At 42.6% G+C, this 22,615-nt stretch overlaps 2 protein-coding genes across 3 annotated transcripts in view; one reads left to right on the top strand and one right to left on the bottom strand.

Moving 5' to 3' along the window:
- LOC5509100 (ATP-citrate synthase) overlaps positions 1 to 22,615 on the bottom strand; it is a 43,568-nt gene that overhangs the window by 5,018 nt on the left and 15,935 nt on the right. For both annotated transcript variants that reach the window (XM_048722309.1, XM_048722311.1), the window contains 25 exons: positions 21,481 to 21,599; positions 20,829 to 20,968; positions 20,688 to 20,749; positions 20,146 to 20,263; positions 19,078 to 19,232; positions 16,565 to 16,744; positions 15,576 to 15,646; positions 15,135 to 15,187; positions 14,938 to 15,053; positions 14,240 to 14,344; positions 14,010 to 14,101; positions 13,291 to 13,395; positions 12,914 to 12,995; positions 12,662 to 12,772; positions 12,516 to 12,581; positions 11,921 to 11,982; positions 11,368 to 11,461; positions 11,159 to 11,263; positions 10,789 to 10,838; positions 9,682 to 9,746; positions 8,244 to 8,329; positions 7,484 to 7,627; positions 5,489 to 5,602; positions 5,191 to 5,273; positions 4,930 to 5,006 (listed from right to left, as the gene is read on the bottom strand). In XM_048722309.1, the coding sequence (XP_048578266.1) occupies positions 4,930 to 5,006; positions 5,191 to 5,273; positions 5,489 to 5,602; positions 7,484 to 7,627; positions 8,244 to 8,329; positions 9,682 to 9,746; positions 10,789 to 10,838; positions 11,159 to 11,263; positions 11,368 to 11,461; positions 11,921 to 11,982; positions 12,516 to 12,581; positions 12,662 to 12,772; positions 12,914 to 12,995; positions 13,291 to 13,395; positions 14,010 to 14,101; positions 14,240 to 14,344; positions 14,938 to 15,053; positions 15,135 to 15,187; positions 15,576 to 15,646; positions 16,565 to 16,744; positions 19,078 to 19,232; positions 20,146 to 20,263; positions 20,688 to 20,749; positions 20,829 to 20,968; positions 21,481 to 21,599 (2,455 nt within the window). The remainder of the gene's footprint in view (positions 1 to 4,929; positions 5,007 to 5,190; positions 5,274 to 5,488; positions 5,603 to 7,483; positions 7,628 to 8,243; positions 8,330 to 9,681; positions 9,747 to 10,788; positions 10,839 to 11,158; positions 11,264 to 11,367; positions 11,462 to 11,920; positions 11,983 to 12,515; positions 12,582 to 12,661; positions 12,773 to 12,913; positions 12,996 to 13,290; positions 13,396 to 14,009; positions 14,102 to 14,239; positions 14,345 to 14,937; positions 15,054 to 15,134; positions 15,188 to 15,575; positions 15,647 to 16,564; positions 16,745 to 19,077; positions 19,233 to 20,145; positions 20,264 to 20,687; positions 20,750 to 20,828; positions 20,969 to 21,480; positions 21,600 to 22,615) is intronic.
- Positions 264 to 3,301, top strand: LOC116616125. The gene is made up of 2 exons (XM_032378020.2): positions 264 to 2,352; positions 2,631 to 3,301. Exons 1-2 carry the CDS (start codon positions 1,356 to 1,358, stop codon positions 2,855 to 2,857), a joined length of 1,224 nt encoding a protein of 407 aa, XP_032233911.1. The 5' UTR covers positions 264 to 1,355; the 3' UTR covers positions 2,858 to 3,301.

Here is a 22,615-nt window from a genome sequence, read left to right as displayed (position 1 = left end):
ACCACTTGGATGATGTAAATCTATCTATAAACAATAAAAACCCTCCATGGATGTACCGTATTACACACGTTTTCAATCACACGTGCTCCTTGCATTTTTCGTTTCCAAGTCGCGACTGGATCTTGGTGACGAAAGACCGCTAATCAATAAGAGGGATCTTGATTAGAAAACCCGCTCAAGTTCGGCTAGCGCGTCGGGGACAGATCGCGCGCAACGGGGTTAAGTAGCTCAGATTACGCAACGTATAACATGGCCCGGCTTTCTGATCAAACACGGAGAGCCCGTCGCAGATAAGGCACATTTCTGCCAAATAAGAGGGAATTTCGTGGTTTATTATTATAATTTAACATAACAAAGTGAGTTCCTACAGCCCTTGTTGTTATTAAAGTTAATCAAGAGTGCAGAAGTTGGAATCTCCCGATCAATCTCGCGCACGGACAGGGACGCGACACGGATAAGTTAGCTGCTAGAAACAAACAGGAGAAAGCTCTACAAGCAGAGTATTGCTTCAAATACTTGAAATCATCCGTCAAGGACTGATTTCGTAAATGGGCTGGAATGCACCAAATGCCGGCCATGTAGACATTTCGTGACATGAAGGAATTGTGTATTCCTATTTGATAATAATGACCTTTCATTTACAAAAAGCTAGGCTCTATTTCAGGCCGTCGCTTGGCCTCATGAAAGGATTTCGGGCAATCAGAGAGCTGGGACAAGATCATTCTTCAGCTTGTTGAACGAAATGGAATATAAATAGAGTAAGTATTGGATTTGACATATCGCGTGATATTGCGCCTCATGTTTTACGCTAATCCGATTGGACCGTGAGGAACTTAACTGAGCGCGACCATTGCGTAACAGTGCGTTTCCAATGACAATAGAATGCCCTCTGTGTGCCCATAGGTGTGCCTTACTAGATAACGAAGGATTTTCTAAAGCAATTACTCTAGAATGTTGGCGAGAAAAGCGATATAGTCCTTGGCTAATTGCGGCAAGGTGAAGGTTCGTACACATAGCGCTACAATAGGGATGGCGCTAAAATAACGCTATTGCGTTTAACTGAGCGTTTTCACGTCACCGAACTGAGTTCGATTGTAAGCTTCAACGCTTTTGTCTTACGTTCGACTGTTTGGAGAGAGTGTTGGATCTCGAAGTCACATCTACGCTCCTTATAACAAGAAAAAAGTCCCAAGGAATAGGGTGCTGTGTTCTGACTGATAATCTAGGGTCCGTATACATACCTGCGTCAAGTGTTAAATGTCGTGACACTATTTGTCAAGCGAATGTGTCCGTGCGTATAGTTTGCTGCACTGCTAGTTGGAAACAATTCTTGAGGTCACGAGAAAACAACAGCAATGTCGCGCATCGTTTTCAGTGAAATCAAGAGTAAGGGTCTCACAGCGGAAGTCGTTCACGAACAGCAGGCGGAAGCGGAATTAGTTGATAAAAAAGAGCCGGAAGCGGGGGTAATTCAAAACCAACAGTATCCATTTGAAACTCGTTCCAGCTTAAAAAATAAGCTAGTGAACTTCATTGCGACATTAATCATTGGGATTGCGGTGGTTTCCTTCTGGCGTGGCTCATGGATTCTAGCGGACATTTACATATTTCCAAGTACCCCAGAGATCAGTGCTACGACCTCAATAGTGGTTTCCTATCCGTTTCTCTTCCTGATCTTACTGGTGCAGCCTACTATGCTGCGACGCATGCGTGAACTTCATCCCACCCCTAGAAGTATTATTTGGAGAGTTCTTTTCTATGTCCTGGGTCTCGCAGCAGTGTTGTCATGGCGAGGTGTGTGGCTAGCGCTGGATGTATTCACCTCCACTTCAGTCCTTAGTGCTGCCATATGTCACACGATTGGATTTCTCACTGCCGTTATTACCAGATCAACTGCAAGCTTGATCCCGCCCCCTGGCTTTGTCCTGAGCGACAAAATACTTCACAACTTCAACTTGTCTCTAGGGTTTCTTTACAAAGTCCAAAACCCTTCATCTACATTTAAGAAGTATTTCAGACATGTCATCAAATGTTTTATAACAGTATTTATCATTGGGGTGTCTGTGGTGGTTTACTGGAGAGGGACATGGACACTTATGGACAACATTCCCTCGCCCATGGAGGAGTTGGATCAGTTGTTGTTTGGTGCCCTGCTGTCCTCGGGTATTGGGGTAGTGCTCTACTCTATTTGTTACTGGGTCAGCGAGCCCCTGGGAACTTATGTTGCACATGCAACATGGCCTTATGTGGTGCAAGCTTGCGTGGAACACGTCTTCCTCTACGTGTTAGGATTTGCTGTAGTGAATTTCTGGCGAGGATTCTGGAATTTGGGTAATATATATTTGATACCAGGTTAGTGCCTTCAACCCAAGTCCTTAAATGTCCCTAAAGCACTGAGACCTCCAATCCCAGTGACCGGTCATTACAATGTTTTTTTTATGTTATACGGGTGAATACTTTACATGTTATATGTATACGGGTGAATACTTTACATGTTATACGTTATACGGGTGAATACTTTACATGTTGTGAGCATATTTATTAGATTCCGAGGGAATATAATAGTGGATATACTGCAGTGATCTGTGTAGTCTTTTTCTAAGTTAACTGAACTTCTGTTAAATTTCCAGATAATCTTCCACTGAGTAGCGCCCTGTGCCATGCTGTCGGTGCAGGTCTACTGTTTCTTGGCTACGCCTCAGTGAACCTTCTAAGTCCACCAGCCGGATGTCGCAGTCACAGCAAGAAATGCTTAGAGGGCTTCTACATTGGTAGTTACATTTCAGAGGCAATTCAGCCACCCGTCATACCTCACACTGAACAGAACACTGGTTGTGGACAAAACCCCTCAACCTAAATCAGCAATGGTATGGTTGGCCGTATGGATGTTTAGACCAAACCAGAGGAAAGAGGTATAGATCATTCAACCATGAGTTACAGTATGTAGCAAATCTCTTAGGCTGCCCTCACACTTATTTTGGCATAAAACTTCTCCAAGTCACCAGTTATGACATCCATCAATCATTTAAAAATACAGGGAGACCAATATATCAATTTGTAAAGACACCTTGTAATTGAAGACAGTTTTTGAAATCCTGATAACTGAAAGCTCCATAAAGGATCTTGAAGGTTTACGAGTTCTAGAGGTGCCCATCTAAACAGTTATATATTCAAATTAATCAATTTTCCTCTATAGACCTCTATATATATTAGGTCGTAGAAAATAATAAGATAATAAGATTGTAGTTAAAAATAAGTCAAAGTTTTTTTTAAAATAAAAGTAAACATTTAAGTACATACATATTAAGCCCAAATTTTCGTCTTTAACCCATCCTGGCTATTTTTGAGCTGAATTTACAAAAAACAGACTGAAAACAGATACCTCCCCCCCTATTCTGAGTTTTATACAGCCCGTCAAAGTCAAACACAGCTGCACCTAGTCAGCGGTATCCAAGCTTTCCAACAGTGCTTTGCGGTCCCCACTTTTAATCCCTCGTCGTTGTGCTGAAGCCAGCACAAGTTGATGGTTGCTTGTGTCTCAGGACATCATGAAGTCTTTTGGGGCATAATTGAGTGCTTTGCTTATGGATATTTGCAAGCAAAGGTGGATTCATGATGATTTTTTCTTGTTTGGCTTTGCCTGGATGAGAAAATAATTTTCTAATGAATCACCACAGCTCTCCTAAATGCTGTCTTTTCCAAACCAAATTGATTCCAAAATTGTTTACACTGCTATTCTGGGTCTATATGACCTGGGATTGATTTGTTTGGCTTCGGGTTGAAAAGACCATCTGACCATCTGACTTTGGGGAGAGGAGTGTTGACTGGCCCTCCCCTCGTGAATTTTTCACTGGATCTCCCAGAATGCTTTTCAATCCGTAAAGGCATCTTCGTGGTTTTACAAGCCTTCCAGGAGTGGACATTGTGTTTTGAGGCCATGGAAATGAACCTGGAGGATCAGAATAAAGGTATCTATTTGTGTCTTGAGCTGTGTTTGCTGATCTCTCTCCCTTGTGTTGTATTTTGAGCGTTTTATTTAGAGGGGTGATTCTGCTTTTCTTTCCTTGTTCGATTTGAAATTTGTCAAAGAACCGGTGCTATTATTTGGCTTAAGAGTAGTTGCCAACACCTTGGTTGGATGCATATCTTCAAGACCATTTATCCCTTAGACTGATGCCTGTTGTGTCTTCATCTTGTTGTGTTTAGTTTGTATTTATGAATTTTTTGGGTTGTGGGTACTTCCCGGTTGAGGGGTCAATGTGTTAATAAGACTTCTTTAGGGCAGACTGAAGAAGTCTGCCCTGAAGAAGTCTTATTAAAGACGAAAATTTGCCAGAGTCAAATTCCAGTTTTTGGTGTATTGTATTTATTGGTCTGGTACGAGATCACGACAGTTTGGGCTTTTTGGAGTAAGTACGCATCTGCTTTGTCTCCTATTATCTTTGTTCTACAAAGGAGTTCTTTTGTCTCTATTATTCTCGTTCTTTGTGTCGAGGTGCGGATATTGTTCATTTGCCCAATCAAATTGCAGCTTGTAAGAGCTGCGTACTGACCCGCTTTTTGATTCTATTACATTAAGCCCAACACATACACATTGAGTTTATATACCAGTATTCTTCGAAATAAGCAGTAATAGGTAGAATTAGCAGTGCTGAAGTATGTCTATTTTTTATATTATCATATTTTTTATATTATTATATACCCAATATATCTAATATACCCAATAACTGACCTATAAATACCCAATATAGCTAGTGGAATAGTAACTGACCGATAAATACCCAATATAGCTAGTGGAATAGTAACTGACCGATAAATACCCAATATAGCTAGTGGAATAGTAACTGACCGATAAATACCCAATATAGCTAGTGGAATAGTAACTGACCGATAAATACCCAACCACCGAAAATATCTAGTGGAACTGACCAATAAATCCGATGGAGCGACCAAGCACAAAGAGCCCGTTCAGAGCGCCGACCTCTACATATTCTTGGGCTTCTTCCCTGCAACAAACACCCTTGCAAATTACACAAAACCCTTTGGAAATCACAAAAATCCATCAGTATCACACAAAACCCTTGCAAACCACACAAAGTCTTAGAAAATCACACTAAATGGTCCACGGCTGACACTACACGCTAATCACAGAAATCAAGGTTCACGCAACAAAAGTCAGCGCGGAGTTACCTGGAAAATGCCCCACAGTGACGAAGAAGGTCGACAAACGAGACGCCAATACATCCGTCAACGTTGAGAATAAGGTTGGGTTTCTGAAACAGAGAAAACCATTATTTCAAGCTTACCCAGCGTTACAAGGATGTTTCAGTGAATGCTGAAATGATATTGGATGATTGGCACAGAGAAGAAGGACCCTAGCTTGATAGAGTAGAGAATAGATAGGTATAGTAGGAGATTAAGTGAGCTGTTGAAGGAAATCATAATAATGCTGTTGCTGCTGTTGAAGGTGGGTTTAGGGGTCGAATACCTTAGAGGTTGTGATTTTCTCGACCTCGAGGGCATAGTCCAACAGTGGCGTGGCTGGAAAGTGCTTCTTGACAAAGTCCTTCAGAATGACTACGCGAACATCCGGGTTGTTGAGCTACAGCGAAAAGAGAGTCGGTCAACAGCTTTCTCTCCTCTGCTCCCCATGTTTTCTCTCCTCTGTCCCCATGTTTTCTCTCCTCTGCTCCCCATGTTTTCTCTCCTTTGCTCCCCATGTTTTCTCTCCTCTGCTCCCCATGTTTTCTCTCCTCTGCTCCCCATGTTTTCTCTCCTCTGTCCCCATGTTTTCTCTCCTTTGCTCCCCATGTTTTGTCTCCTCTGTCCCGCATGTTTTCTCTCCTCTGCTCCCCATGTTTTATCTCCTCTCTCGCCCATGTTTTCTCTCCTCTGCTCCCCATGTTTTCTCTCCTCTGCTCCCCATGTTTTCTCTCCTCTGCTCCCCATGTTTTCTCTCCTCTGCTCCCCATGTTTTCTCTCCTTTGCTCCCCATGCTTTCTCTCCTCTGCTCCCCATGTTTTCTCTCCTCTGATCCCCATGTTTTCTCTCCTCTGCTCCCTCTGTCCCCCATGTTTTCTATCCTCTGTCCTCATGTTTTCTCTCCTCTGCTCCCCATGTTTTCTCTCCTCTGTCCCCCATGTTTTATCTCCTCTGTCCCCCATGTTTTCTCTTCTCTGTCCCCCATGTTTTCTCTCCTCTGCCCCCCATGTTTTCTCTCCTCTGCTCCCCATGTTTTCTCTCCTCTGTCCCCATGTTTTCTCTCCTCTGTCCCCCATTTTTTCTCTCCTCTGTCCCCATGTTTTATCTCCTCTCTCGCCCATGTTTTATCTCCTCTCTCGCCCATATTTTCTCTCCTCTGTTCCCATGTTTTCTCTCCTCTGTCCCCCATGTTTTTGTGTTCCCCATGTTTTATCTCCTCTGTCCCCCATGTTTTCTTTCTTCTGTCTCCCATGTGTTGTCTCCTCTGTCCCCCATGTTTTCTCTCCTTTGTCCCCCATGTTTTCTCTCCTCTGTCCCCCATGTTTTCTCTCGTCTGCTCCCCATGTTTTCTCTCCTCTGTCCGCCATGTTTTCTCTCCTCTGTCCCCCATGTTTTCTCTCCTCTGTCCCCCATGTTTTCTCTCCTCTGTCCCCCATGTTTTCTCTCCTCTGTCCCCATGTTTTCTCTCCTCTGTCCCCCATGTTTTCTCTCCTCTGTCCCCCATGTTTTCTCTCCTCTGTCCCCAATGTTTTCTCTCCTCTGTCCCCTATGTTTTCTCTCCTCTGCTCCCCATATTTTCTCTCCTCTGCTCCCCATGTTCTCTTTCCTCTGATCCCCATGTTTTCTCTCCTCTGCTCCCCATGTTTTCTCTCCTCTGCTCCCTATGTTTTCTCTCCTCTGCTCCCCATGTTTTCATTCCTCTGTCCCCATGTTTTCTCTCCTCTGTCCCCCATGTTTCTTTTGTGTTCCCCATGTTTTATCTCCTCTGTCCCCCATGTTTTCTTTCTTCTGTCTCCCATGTTTTCTCTCCTCTGTCCCCATGTTTTCTCTCCTCTGTCCCCCATGTTTTCTCTCCTCTGTCCCCCATGTTTTCTCTCCTCTGTCCCCCATGTTTTCTCTCCTCTGTCCCGCATGTTTTATCTCCTATCTCGCCCATGTTTTATCTCCTCTCTCGCCCATGTTTTCTCTCCTCTGTCCCCATGTTTTCTCTCCTCTGTCCCCCATGTTTTTTTGTGTTCCCCATGTTTTATCTCCTCTGTCCCCCATGTTTTTTTTGTGTTCCCCATGTTTTCTTTCCTCTGTCTCCAATGTGTTGTCTCCTCTGTCCCGCATTTTTTTGTCTCCTCTGTCCCGCATGTTTTCTATCCTATGTTCCGTATGGTTTCTATCCTTTGTGCTTCTTTAGCAACTTAAAAACATGCTATCAGTGAATGTAAAAAGCTTTCTTTCTTTCTTACATTTCCCTCTATTACTTCTTTCCCCTTCCTTACGTGGTACCTACCGACTTGACGCGATGCCCGATGCCCATAATCAGCTGTCCTTTCTTTCTCATGTCATTAACAAAGTCCATGGGTGCTTGCTTGGTGTCATAGCCTTCTGAGAACTGGCGCGCGGCCGCATCCAGAGCCCCACCAAATCGGTCTCCCTGTGACGAGAGTGTCTATCAGGTTAAATTCTTAGAAATAATTCCGTGAAAAAAATTGGTGGTATGCGTAGGTTGGTGGAAACGGAGAAATAAATAAACAAAGGATTGAGGTGGTGTTGAAAGGCTTTTTTTCTTTTTCTACGAAGAAGGGTTAATGCTAAAAACGTTTGTTCATCATTACTCCGTACTTAAAGGAATTCTCCGCCTTATTTACTGTAAAATGAGCTTATTTGCAACATTTTTTTATCATGCCATATTTCCCTATTCCGTTAAACCTGAACTCCTAAAACAAACATCTCTGAATTGCTTGGCTTGTGAGTACATTTCGTGGTTGGTCCTCTCCGCTATTAGAGTGAATGGCTTAAAGCCTGTCGATTCCACTTGCATAACGCGTGGTTTCGTAGGTCATGAAACCACTAAGATGAGATGTTAATCTTAGTAGTGAATAAATTGTGCTGGAATCATGGTGAATTCCAATCCATCATACAAGTAAAACAGCTGAAGTCTTGGTCTAAAGAAGCAAATAACACAGGGGACGTGGCATTTTTTGGGTTTTCAATATTCAAAGCATAACCAAAACAGGATTGTCATGCAAGTCGAATCTACGCCAACTTACAATCGTCAAGAGTCCGGAGACAAGGGAAGAGATAAGATCCTTGCCGGCACGTGCAGTGACGATCGTGTTATGTGCTCCGGACACAGCTAAACAACAAAGCCTCTTCAATCAAAGAGAAAACGAAAGGAGAAAAAGAGTACGACACACAGCTACACAAATGCACATCAATCAAAATCACATCAAGTAATGTAACGAAAAAAAAAAACATCAAAGAGAAAATGATAGGAGTAACAGAATCTCCCTGTGAAATACATCATACAAGTGATACATCAAGGGAAAAACACGTCAAACAAAGAAATACTTGAGGCAAGGGTAACAGAACCGTAAAATGACGATCATGTTACAAGCTCGGTTCACAGCCTCTCTTCCTACATACTCTTCCATACCCGAATCCCTTCCTCCCGCATCCGACATACGTCAGGGGAGGACTCGAATTCCTTACTCCCGCGTCCAACATAAGTCAGGGGAGGACTCGAATTCCTTCCACATGCGTCCAACATACGTCGGGGGAGGACTCGAATTCCTTTCACCCGGGTCCAACATAAGTCTGGGGAGGACTCGAAATCCTTCCTCCCGCGTCCAACATAAATCAGGGGAGGACTCGAATTCCTTCCTCCCGCGTCCAACATAAGTCAGGGGAGGACTCGAATTCCTTCCTCCCGCGTCCAACATAAGTCAGGGGAGGACTCGAATCCCTTCCTCCCGTGTCCAATATACGTTAGGGGAGGACTCGAATCCCTTCCTCCCGTGTCCAATATACGTCAGGGGAGGACTCGAATCCCTTCCTCCCGTGTCCAATATACGTCAGGTTGAGGACTCGAATCCCTTCCTCCCGCGTCCAACATAAGTCAGGGGAGGACTCGAATTCCTTCCTCCCGTGTCCAATACACGTCAGGGGAGGACTCGAATCCCTTCCTCCCGCGTCCAACATAAGTCAGGAGAGGACTCGAATCCCTTCCCCCGCGTCCATTATAAGTCAGGGGAGGACTCGAATCCCTTCCTCCCACGTCCAACATAAGTCAGGGGAGGACTCGAATTCCTTCCTCCCGCGTCCAACATAAGTCAGGGGAGGACTCGAATCCCTTCCCCCGCGTCCAACATACGTCAGGGGAGGACTCGGATCCCTTCCTCCTGCGTCCAACATAAGTCAGGGGAGGACTCGAATCCCTTCCTCCCGTGTCCAACGTAAGTCAGGGGAGGACTCGAATTCCTTCCTCCAGCGTCCAACATAAGTCAGGGGAGAACTCGAATCCCTTCCTCCCGTGTCCAACATAAGTCAGGGGAGGACTCGAATTCCTTCCTCCCACGTCCAACATAAGTCAGGGGAGGACTCGAATCCCATCCTCCCGTGTCCAACATAAGTCAGGGGAGGACTCTTATCCCTTTCACCCGGGTCCAACATACGTTAGGGGAGGAATCTGTTTTTAGAAGATTGTACCTGGACCATGATCCGCGGTGATCATCAGACACATCTCGATAAAGTCGCATGCATACTTCGGGAGCCTGCAAAAGACATATAGGGCGACCACAGTAAGGACAGTCACGGTGCTTGGCACGCACTTTTACTTCCACCCCTCTTTTACTCTAAGCCGTACCTCTATAAATGTACACCCAACCTTTCTTACTGGACACTGTCTATCCAACTGAACACCCACAGCCTCTCTTACTGGAAACCCTACTCCTCTAAATGGACACCCCACCTCCCTTACTGGACACCCCACCTCCCTTACTGGACACCCCACCTCCCTTACTGGACACCCCACCTCCCTTACTGGACACCACACCTCCCATACTGGACACCCCACCTCCCATACTGGACACCCCACCTCCCTTACTGGACACCCATATCCCTTACTGGACACCCAACTCCCTTACTGGACACCCCACTCCCTTACTGGACACCCCACTCCCTTACTGGACACCCCACTCCCTTACTGGACACCCCACTCCCTTACTGGACACCCCACTCCCTTACTGGACACCCCACTCCCTTACTGGACACCCCACCTCCCTTACTGGACACCCAACTCCCTTACTGGACACCCCACTCCCTTACTGGACACCCAACTCCCTTACTGGACACCCATATCCCTTACTGGACACCCCACTCCCTTACTGGACACCCCACTCCCTTACTGGACACCCCACTCCCTTACTGGACACCCCACTCCCTTACTAGACACCCCACTCCCTTACTGGACACCCCACTCCCTTACTAGACACCCATATCCCTTACTAGACACCCATATCCCTTACTAGACACCCATATCCCTTACTGGACAGCCCATATCCCTTGCTGGACAGCCCATATCCCTTACGGGACACCTCACTCCCTTACTGGACACCCCACTCCCTTACTGGACACCCCACTCCCTTACTAGACACCCATATCCCTTACTAGACACCCATATCCCTTACTGGACAGCCCATATCCCTTACTGGACACCATACCTCCCTTACTGGACACCATACCTCCCTTACTGGACACCCCACTCCCTTACTGGACACCTCGCCTCTCCCACCCCCGATAGGGATCCATACAAACCTTCTTTGAAACCAAAGTAACGACAATACCCCTCCAACGCCAATTTCTTCCTGCATAATAAAATATCCTTAAATAACAGCATTTATGAATGTTTACACAGAATAAACCATGTTCTAATCACTTTTAATCCGATTCACATTTAAGCACATTTAATCCGATTCAGCCATTTCTGTTTATTTTGGCGTGCGTTTTCCACCCAAAAAGTCAAGTGGTTGCTTCGCCAACTCGCCTATCGTATGTTTCAATGGAGTCCTTATAAGCGGAGCCTCATTATATTTACTTTTAAGACCTCCACGTGGTTTCTTTACAAACTCACCTATCTTATGTTTCAATGGTGTCCTTATATGCGGAGCCTCATAGTTATTTTTACCTTGAAGACCTCCGTGATGGGCATCCCGGCGTAAAGGAGCTCTGCGCCACGCTCATCGCAGATACTGGACATAAATGACGACGGTTTACGGATGAGACCCAACTCCTAGATGATGAAAGAACACCTCAAACACAGTTATTATCCTCATGCGAACCGTCTAATTCAAAGTCCGTGCTTTTCTACAACTAGAGCCATGCAATCTTAAATACCTGAGCCCACTGATAGTCCATCGGTACAGTAGGCGGTTTCTTCTCAGGGGCAGGTACGATCACTCCATCGGACACTAAACCGTCATACACATCTCTGGAGAACGAACAATTGGGCGAACATGAGTCACATTTTTTTCCATTCTGGAATCATCAACAATATTCAATTGCAAATTTATCGATAACTTTACGAAATTAGCAGAAATCAGCCGCAAAGAGTTGGGGGAAGGAAAAAGTATTGGGAATCCTCAGAGTGCTTGAGGATGGAAAAGGGATTGGATAATAATAATAATAAGTTAGTTATGAAGTTAGTTATGAAGCTTATGACAGTAAAACTTTAATACCATGAAGGTAACAGGCTATCTTCGTCTGGATGATATGGTAGATTGAAGTGTTAGTATGTCAGTATGCTCTTGTGGTTAAATGCATCTGGATGATATGGTAGTGCGTGCCGCAGGTCCAATGTTAGATTGAAGTGTTAGTATGTCAGTATGCTCTTGTGATAAAATGCGTCCACGCACAGTATAACAGGTAGGTCAGTTAGACTTTCCCTTACTTGATGACTTCCGAGAGCGAGTCGAAGCTGTCTGGGACATGAGCACCAGAGGATTTGAGGGCCTGCGAACAATAGATTGAATCCATTGTATTTGTACCAGGGAAGGACAATAGATTGAATCCATTGCATATTGTCGGGAATATTAAAGGCCTATTTTTACTAAGGAAGACAGCTGAGACGGATAAGAAATCGGGGAAGAACGGAACGGTAAATTTCTCCCCTTTAAGTATAAGTGCTTACGCTTACTTTCTTTCTCTGTTTAGACAATGGAAATGGATTTAACTTAAATACAAGCCTTTTGGGCGCTTACAATGATATCTATTTATAACATGCGCCCATGATAGCTTGAATATTTGTTCTCGTCCCCCAACATCAAAACAAGATGAATGAAAGATGAAATGGCGAACTGCGCCATGAAGCTGGTTAACTATTCACTGAGTATGGCATGCTCTCAATAAAGGGCTTTCAGAGCTGCAAGGACAGGGAGGTCTTAAGAGAGGGCTTACACAGGCGCAAGGGTTTAGTGCCTTTTATACTGGATACGTATCAATCGCAATAAACAGCGCCCAGAGAGGCTAGAGAAGGGTTGCTTTACCTTATTCTTGGCGACGGCAGTCTCAATGTTGCTATGTGCACTGGCACCAGCATGGCCGAACTGAACCTGGCGAATAATGGGAAAAGAGATTCAGATAATGTTAAAGGGGTTTAATGGTGCCCTGCTAGGGTGTGAGTCAGACATACCTCCGAGGTGAACATGTTGGCGCAAGTACCTATGCACCAGGCAACCAGCGGCTTGTTAACACGCCCAGACTTGATCGCATCGCAGATCTCGTACTCGTCTCGGCCACCAACCTACCACAAGCAAGCGATGATTTAGTTACTCTGAAAAAAACATTTACAAGCATGACAGAACAATATTACTCATATACCAACCTACTAAAAGCAAGCGATGACATAGTTACTCATGTGCCTAACATGAACATTGAACAATACCTCGCCTAGAAGCACAATCATCTTGATGTCTTGGTTGTCTTGATACCGAAGAACGTGGTCGATAAACGTAGTTCCAGGGTACCTAAAGAAAAAAAAAACCTTGAGAGGGAGGGGCTATGACCTACAGGGCAGACAAGGCTCCCCATTAAAAGCCTAGACATTATATTGCAGTTAAGGAAGGATTTCCCCTAGCACTCGCCTTGGCTTCAAGTCTTTTCAAGAATTTTGGGGGTGGGATTGTTTTTTAAAAGACTCTTATTTTATAAGACTTTATAAGACCGTAAAGGGGGTGCCTATCCCATAGGCTTGATCGAAATCAAAATTTCCTTTCAGCGGTTTTACTTTGACGAAGCTGATAGCCTCTTATTGTGCCTCACCTGTCTCCTCCAATAGCAATTCCCTCGTATACCCCATCCGTTGTGCGAGCGATGATGTTGTTAAGTTCGTTGGACATTCCCCCTGATCTTGATACATATGCGACACTGGGCAAAGGTGAAATACAATAAGACACTGATGATAAAAACCCATTACTGATATTTAAAAGCCTCGTCTTGCAGGGGATGCATAGACTTTTCAACTGGAATATCGCTTGATAGTTATTCCAATGGACCTGCATCTAACAGTGTGATCAACTGTTCTCTAGCCTATCATCTAACAGTGTGATCAACTGTTCTCTAACCTATCATCTAACAGTGTGATCAACTGTTCTCTAGCCTATCATCTAACAGTGTGATCAACTGTTCTCTAGCCTATCATCTAACAGTGTGATCAACTGTTCTCTAGCCTATCATCTAACAGTGTGATCAACTGTTCTCTAGCCTATCATCTAACAGTGTGATCAACTGTTCTCTAGCCTATCATCTAACAGTGTGATCAACTGTTCTCTAGCCTATCATCTAACAGTGTGATCAACTGTTCTCTAGCCTATCACGTTCGATGCAACAATCAGCATTTTATAAGCGTGTCCTATCTCCTTATTTTTCATTGCTTAGTGTTTGTAAAATGAAAAAAAAAAAAATGAATCGAACCAAAAATACAGAGGAATAATAAAAAAAGAAAGAAAGAAACAAAGAAAGAAACAGGCAAATCCATGTACCTGCCGGGGCGGTAGAGCTTAGATGCCAGGATGTTATCTAACATTCCACCAGTATTACCTATCTTGAAACAACCAGGTTTAATCCCGCCAACCTAAAAGATTAAACGGTAGGCAATCAATTTTCAAGCTTGCCATCTAATGAAATAGCGGTTATGTATGCATCTGTAACTTGGAGGCAGCTGCGCTGGCTCCGCTAATAATAACAACAAAAAGTAAAGCTCAGTACTTACAGTGGCGGGTCCAATAATGGTAATCCCAAGCTCTTTAGCTTTCTTGTTCAGGATCCGCGTCTTTGCCTCAGGAATTCCTTCAGCAATAATGGCAATAGTACGGATCTACACACAATAATATAAATAGTTTATGAAATTATCACAAGAGAAATATATATAATATATTGCAGTCATCATCTTTTAAGCTGTGGAATCTTTTGCACATGCTTTTCATCTGGGTGGTTTATTAGTAAAAACAAAGGAATGGAAAACCCATGACCTAAACATCTTATTCGAGAATGGCATTTAAGGGTGTCAAAAACATAAAACCACACTTTTCCTTTTTGCAAAAGGCAAACCAAAGATTCAAGTCATTTTAAAACAAAATTTAACAAAGCATCTCCATCTATTAACTATTTGCAGGATGACAAAAGGCTAGTAAATCTCTACCATTCTATTTATGGCTGTTTTCTTTAACATGGGTGCATGGTTGGATGTCTTAAACATTGTTTCTACACCTTATACATTGGTATGTCTTATAGTGTGTCTTACACAGGTGCATCTTACACAGGGGTGTGTTGTATTATACATGGGTGTGTCTTATACAAAGTTGTGTCTAATTTGTGTGTGGTTAGGGTTTGTGTCTTATTGGTCTAAATATCGGTACATCTTTGACATGGGTGACTATTGTAAAGTAAGAAGCAAGCAAAGCACCTCACCTGTGGGAACTGCATGGCTTCCAGTGTTGCATCATAAGCAGAGCGCAGCGAGGCAAAATTGATAAATACATCAGTTTCTGGGTGTTTATTCATTGCTTCACCCATATCCTTGTAAACTAGTTGAAAAGAGAATATTAAAATTATGAGCTCTCTTGATTTGATCATATTAAGGCATGCCTCTCAAAGCGTATACTTACCTGGAATCATGATCTCATTGTGTCCAAAGTAGAATTTCTGCTTGTGGTTGCCACTACATGGTCAAAGAAAGATTCACTAAACCTGTTCAGTCATTTGGAGCACCTTAACACTCACATGAGTTAGATAAAAATAAAAAGTAAATAAATTCATATATAAACAGCGAAAGCATCCATGTCCATCACCTGATTTAGAGAAGCTGTTGCAATGTTTTTTTATTGAATTTTGTAAACGAACTCCTACGTTGCATGTGATCATTTTTTTGGCCAAAAAAGTAGTATATTCTAAATAAGAGGGGGGGGGGGCATGCAAGAGGTTATTTTTTTTTTAGATTTTAGCTCCATTACATTTCAGTTTGTACTGACTGTCCCATAGATTCCCCACTGTGATGATCATTCATAACTTATTTCAGCCACTACACTTTTGCCTAAGGATGGTCTTACCTAAAAGGGTAGACCATCGCAGCCACTGAGGGGTACTTCCGTTCACACACATAGTCAAAGTCCAACATGCCCTGATGGGATTTAATAAATACAATTTATAATGTACTCTAAAATTCTAAAAGTCTAATAAAAATACCTCTGAGATTATTTACTTTATATCATGGTTTTGGCCTGTTTCCATAATAAGTAAGATTTTTTTTCAATTTCATTCCAAAGTAGAGAAAGGGCATTACAGTAGATTTGGTCCAGCTTAGAAACTCTCCATCAAGCAACGGTCTGCAGTTGTCTTATAAAGTGGAAATTTATTAAACTACAGTACAGCATAGCACACAGATTCCTTTGACAGGAATGTTTAATTTACAGAGATATTGGTCCACATTAATCCCCTATAGCCCGTGAATCTCCAATTGACAATCAATGGTAGCCCGCATAGCAAGTGCCAAAGGATTGGGAAGATGAAGGATAGACCCTGCGTTTTTTTCTTCACTCATCTTCGTTTTACACTCTAATATTTCAAATTAAAGTGTTTGCGTAGCTGACTCAAAATCAGCCAGTGCATAAGATCATGTTTCATAACGATTTATTCACACCCCTTGCCTAGGCAATAGATACTACTTGAGTGGGAAAATTACCCACATTCCAGAGCTAAAAAATCAAATATATTTTAATAAGAAGGAATACTAATAATAATATTCATTTTAGACACCAAATTCTTCCCTCTTAACTTACTGACACTAGCTCTAAAATGACTGACACCTTGACTAGCATGCACAAGGCTTCTCAGCAAATCAGAAGGCCATTTACCTCATTAGCATAAAAAGTTCATTGATTTGAGAATGTTTAGAAAACCAGGGGGTTGCCTGCAAGCCCTCCATCATTTCCCTAGCACGCACCTTGCCTCTGTCTCTCTTCTTCTCCAACCCTTTTGGCTTGCTACACAGGCTAAATCAATAACATTTGGAAGGGAGGTGGGTAAGGTTACTCCATACCTGCACAGCCCTAGCTTGCATGCCCCACACAATAGCCCGTGTCTTTTCATGAAACAATGTGTATTTGGATTCAGCAGATGCCTTGCGCTCAATCGGCGGTGGGCGGGATATACCACAAGGTGATGCCGCTGCCTCAGCACCAGTCCAGCTTAGAGAATTCTGCTTCACAGTAGGGGAAGGCTGTAGGGGAAGTCCTGATTAACTGGGTCTCCTTTACAGAATTTGGACTTTGAAAGCCGTCCTTAAGGGTATTAGGACATTTCTTTGAGGGCTGCTGCTAGGAAAACTTCAAGACGTTAAACATTTGCCAAACATTTGTGAAATGGAATGAATTTAGGCATGGTATCATTGTTTATGAATCTCTTAATTCTGATGACGTCTTCAGGCGATGACGTCATCACATGACGTCACAACAGAAAAATTCTATAATCTTAGCTGTTAAAGTATCAGCAATGATAAATGTAGCTTCGTAACATTATTCAGGAGGGTGCCTACAAAGTTACGTATGCGTTTTCAATTCTTTTATTTTTTATTTTTCCACTTTAATCTAAATAATTTCTTTAATTTTTGAAATATCGGAAAATCGATACATAGTTTTGTAGATGGCAACTAGGTGAATATTCCTTGCCTAAAAAAATTGCGATCAGTCCACTCTTCTCAATGATTATAGAGTTGGAAACGCAAACCAGAAGTACAATTATCTAAGCATGCTCAATTGAGTATTGCGATAAAGTCTGGTTACAAATGCGAATGTTGTGAAAAAAATTTGTTATCAAAATATCGACTATTCTTTTGCTTTTTAACAGTGAAATATAATGCATTTGAACAACTCTTTTCTTGCTGAAATCAGCACTTGAGGTTGCCAAGTAGGTGCCCTAGATGAAAAATCATACTCGCCTATTTTTGTTTTAAAGTATTCGCTGTTTTATTACGTTTTTCTTGCCGGCTTTAGCATTTGTTTTCGAAGCTAAGAATGTCGCGAATTTTCCCGCCATTAGATTTTCTCGCCTAAAAATGTGAAGTTTCTAACAACCCAATCGGCAAGTAACAAGGAATGTCCCAACACCCTTAAAGGGGGATTCCTTAATAGAGGGGTAACATGGTCCCATATGAACTCTCTTATTTCCAACTCTTTCGCACCTAATAACATCTTACGCATGAGTCAAATCCACTTTAATTGTTTTAGTACCCTAGATAATAAATCACTTTTGCAGATAAATATGTATTTTCAACATTCTTTTAGGGTGAGTGTGAACCGAAACCTTAAAATTGACAATCTATAGAACAAGGTTCACTGGATTGTTGGAAATATTTTAAAAAACGTTTTAAAAAACGGGGTTAGGACAAAACACTGACCTCCGACACATGGACCGCCTCGTGGATTCTTAAAATGTTACTATAACCAGGGAAGAAGCAAGTTGGAAGAAGCTATTCCTGGAAAAATGCACGCAGGAAATATCCCCGCGATATTCTCTTTTGCTGAGATTTCACCAAATTATAATAACATGCTAAGAACATGCAGAGGCTCAGATAGCAACAACATCAGGGGGAGGGGTGGGGGGAAGTAGACGGGGGTGCTCTACCTATCTTTTAGGGTATAAAATTCTTACCAACTGCTAAAAATTTCTTCGACCACACCCAATGTGCTATCTCTTAGGGGTGAGAACTGTTGTTGACCACGCCCTTAGTGCTTTCTCTTATGGTTAGAATTGATTTTGCTGTCGAGCATCCCGTTTTTCTCGATGTCCCCCTGCTTTTTTAGTCTTATGTGTTCTAAAATTTAGACTTTTTTAAATAAAAAAAGAGTGTATTAGAGTCCACTGCTCATCCGCATTTTCTGGAATATTAAAAAAGTTTTTGTTTTTTCCGCTCAATGCTCTTAAAGTTATAATAATAGTAATGTAGTTGTTATTGTGATAGTGGCACATTGAGTACAGAGGAAAAGCAAACACACAGAATTCAGGTAACGTACCACACTCATATAATTATATATAATTAATTAAAAATCAAAAGCACTGGGTAACTTTAGTTAGATAAAAAGATCCATAAACTACTCCCATACCTAGGTCATGGATCACTGATAATAAACCAGGCAGAGAAGCTGATAATATCATAAACATGAGCGTCCAACTTAAAATTCACTACCGTCTACAAAAGACACATAGAGTAAAAACCATATTTATGCAACATTGTCTGCTTGTGAGTAGGGATTTGTATTATCATCTTCTCTGTCAGAGAAAATAGTGTGGGAATTCAATCAACCAATAGCTTCTCTGTCGGAAAAAAATAGCGTGGGAATTCATATGCACATCCACCATGACAGGGACATGTGACTACTTTTAACCGTTCACATGATCAGAAAAGCCTTTTGACAGGGTCCATGGACCGGGTCCACAAGGTGTCCATGGACCGGGTCCACAAGGAGTCCATGAACCGGGTCCACGAGGCGGTCCATGGATCGGGGGTCAGTGTTTTGTCCTAACCCCATAAAACATGGGTGTGTGTGATGGTACCTTGTTGTTTTCTGCATTGAAAAACATGTTTGCAGCCTCATTAGAGTCAAAGGCTTCAATGTCTGGAATGGATCTCTTTCCCAAAGCCATTCCCACAACTGCTGTCATGTGTGTCTCTGTGCCAAACACATGCATCTTCAGCCCAAGCCTGGAGCCTGCAAACACAGAAGTCAGTGGAAAGGGTGGAAACACAGAAAGCAAACTGCAGTGCAATGAATACTAGTGAAAACAAGCATCTGCCTTCCTTTAATGTAAATTCTTGAATTGTGCATAGCATCTTTGAATTTGTAAAGAAATAAATAGCCCTTTTGTTTGTTAATCTTATTTACTTATTTTTTACATAATTTTCTCGCCCTTTTTTAATTTTTTTTTAAACATATAACAAAATAGCCTTCTCAAAGGAGCTATAATAAAGTATGTCTATGCCTAACAGTGTTTCTGAATGACAACAATGTTTGCTGGCTAATTCTTGCTGGCTACAGAGTGTTTCTGACTAACTGACTACAATGCTTGATGGCTAAATAGTGTTATTGACCAAATACAATGCTTGCTGGCTGAAGAGTGTTTCTGACTAACTGACTACAATGCTTGCTGGCTAAAGAGTGTATTTAACCAAATAGAAAACTTGCTGGCTGAAGAGTGTTATTGACCAAATAGAATACTTGCTGGCTAAAGACTGATTCTGATTAATTGAATACAATGCTTGCTGGCTAAAGACTGATTCTGATTAATTGAATACAATGCTTGCTGGCTAAAGACTGATTCTGATTAATTTAATACAATGCTTGCTGGCTTAAAGAGTGTTTAATAACAATAACAACAACAACAACAACAATAACATTAATAATAATTTATTTATAAAGCGCTAAAACTATGTTAATATATCCTAAAGCGCTCAACAGAAAACAAATTCTTACAAAAACATCTGACCTAAATCAACATAACAAATTGTAACATGGTCAGCTAAATTATTGTTTCTGACTAACTGACTACAATGCTTGCTGGCCAAAAAGTGTTTTTGACTAACTGACTACAATGATTGCTGGCTAAAGAGTGTCTCTGACTCACCCACTTCTCTCATGATTCTGAGTCCCTCTTGGTAGTTTGGCCCTCCCCTTCTGACAAACACTTCAACGTTGTGCTCTATCAGATTCTTCTGAAAGTTCTGCAGTGCTCGCACAATACCCTAAAACATAAACCGCATAAAATAAAAATTATAGAATTTAAGAGACCATTTGCCTGAATTTTTCCTGTTATACATCATTTACATAAGAACATGTTTAGCTAGAGTTCGAAATAGGTTCTGTTTTTCTATTTTCAAGAAATTATAACTTGCATAAAATATCTATCTTTAAAAACAATTCCCAGTACTATGCTTTCCTGTTTTTCGTTTTTTTCTATGAAATAGAAAATGGAAAATTGGCACTTTGCTGAGCCCTAACATTACTATTTGGGCAATGAATTAAGAACCTAATTAAGGATCTAAATAGTCTAAATGTCACTAAGCACCATTTGTGTAGAACCTTTTAAGGGAGAATGTAGGTTCCCACTGCATGACATTTTTATACCCAGGTCTGCCAGTGCTTTTAATGTCAATGTCATTTTCATACCTTGAATGTAGCAGACACATTTGTGAAGTTTGCGATTCCACCTCCAATAATTAGGATTTTTCCTAAAAAAAGAGGGTGTTTACAAACAAAACCATCTGCAGTCACTAGCACACACAGATAGAAAAGAACAATTTTGTTTACCATCTGGGTGTGGTTCACCCTCTGTCATGAGCTTCAGCAGCGTCTTTGCATACTCAAAGGTCTGGCCCTCAGATGGTGCCCCTGAGTACTCCCCATAGTTGGCAAGCTCCATTGCACCACCGAGGTCACAGATAGTGTCACTGGAACATTAAAACTTCCTTAAACTAGGCTCTGGCAGTATTATAGTGCTAAAAGTACAGTATACAAGCTTCCCCAGACATAAGTAACATCAGAGCTTTTTTTGCAAATCATTTAAAAGTAGGGAATTATTTTCTTTATGTATACCATTTTGCGGCAAACCCAAAGGCCACCTAAACCTAAAACCTGCATCAAATAGTATGAGCTAATCTCTACTTTACTGTACATGCGGCGGCAGGTTTATAAGCATGACTGATGCATACGGTACACAAAAATGGATCTGACAAGTAACATACTCTTATTATGGGACCCTACTGTACATGCCAATTTTCCCTTTTATGTTTACAGCACCTTGACCATATCAATCGACCCACACACACACAGAGAAACTAAGTTGAAATAGGTCTTCACATTTCTAAAATGATTGTAACAGGAGAAACATGTAGAACAAAAGAAGGAACTCCAAATCCTGTACCCTTAATTAACTGTAAAATAGGCTACACTATTAACCCACCTGTAAATGACAGATGCCCCTCCCCCAGCTACCATGGTCCAAATACGACCTCTTCTATTCAAGATTGTAAGCTTGAGGGAAGCCCCACTTTTAGCATCAAGTTCAGCTATGTATGCTTCCTGAAAGGAAGGTAAAAATGAAAACAGTATAAACAGTAGAGCATGGTAACAAAAGGTAACAATTGGGGAGTTGACAAGGTGACAAGGGGGAAGTGGACATGGTGACAATGGGGGAGTGGACATGGTGACAATGGGGGAGTGGACATGGTGACAATGGGGGAGTGGACATGGTGACAATGGGGGAGTGAACATGGTGACAATGGGGGAGTGGACATGGTGACAATGGGGGAGTGAACATGGTGACAATGGTGGAGTGGACATGGTGACAATGGGGGAGTGGACATGGTGACAATGGGGGAGTGGACATGGTGACAATGGGGGAGTGGACATGGTGACAATGGGGGAGTGGACATGGTAACAATGGGGGAGTGGACATGGTGACAATGGGGGAGTGGACATGGTGACAATGGGGGAGTGGACATGGTGACAATGGGGGAGTGGACATGGTGACAATGGGGGAGTGGACATGGTGACAATAGGGGAGTGGACATGGTAACAATGGGGGAGTGGACATGGTGACAATGGGGGAGTGGACATGGTGACAATGGGGGAGTGGACATGGTGACAATAGAGGAGTGGAGATGGTGACAATGGGGAATTGGACATGGTGACAATGGGGGAGTGGACATGGTGACAATGGGGGAGTGGACATGGTGACAATGGGGGAGTGAACATGGTGACAATGGGGGAGTGAACATGGTGACAATGGGGGAGTGGACATGGTGACAATGGGGGAGTAGACATGGTTACAATGGGGATGTGGACATGGTGACAATGAGGGAGTGGACATGGTGACCATGGGGGAGTGGATTGGTGACCATGGGGGAGTGGATTGGCGACCATGGGGGAGTGGATTGGCGACAATGGGGGAGTGGATTGGCGACAATGGGGGAGTGGACATGGTGACAATAGGGGAGTGGACATGGTGACAATGGGGGAGTAGACATGGTGACAATGGGGGAGTGGACATGGTGACAATGGGGGAGTGGACATGGTAACAATGGGGAATTGGACAT

The sequence above is a fragment of the Nematostella vectensis genome, chromosome 2, assembly GCF_932526225.1.
Source record: "Nematostella vectensis chromosome 2, jaNemVect1.1, whole genome shotgun sequence".
Taxonomy (NCBI): domain Eukaryota; kingdom Metazoa; phylum Cnidaria; class Anthozoa; order Actiniaria; family Edwardsiidae; genus Nematostella; species Nematostella vectensis.
This window is presented reverse-complemented; position numbering and strand designations above follow the sequence as displayed.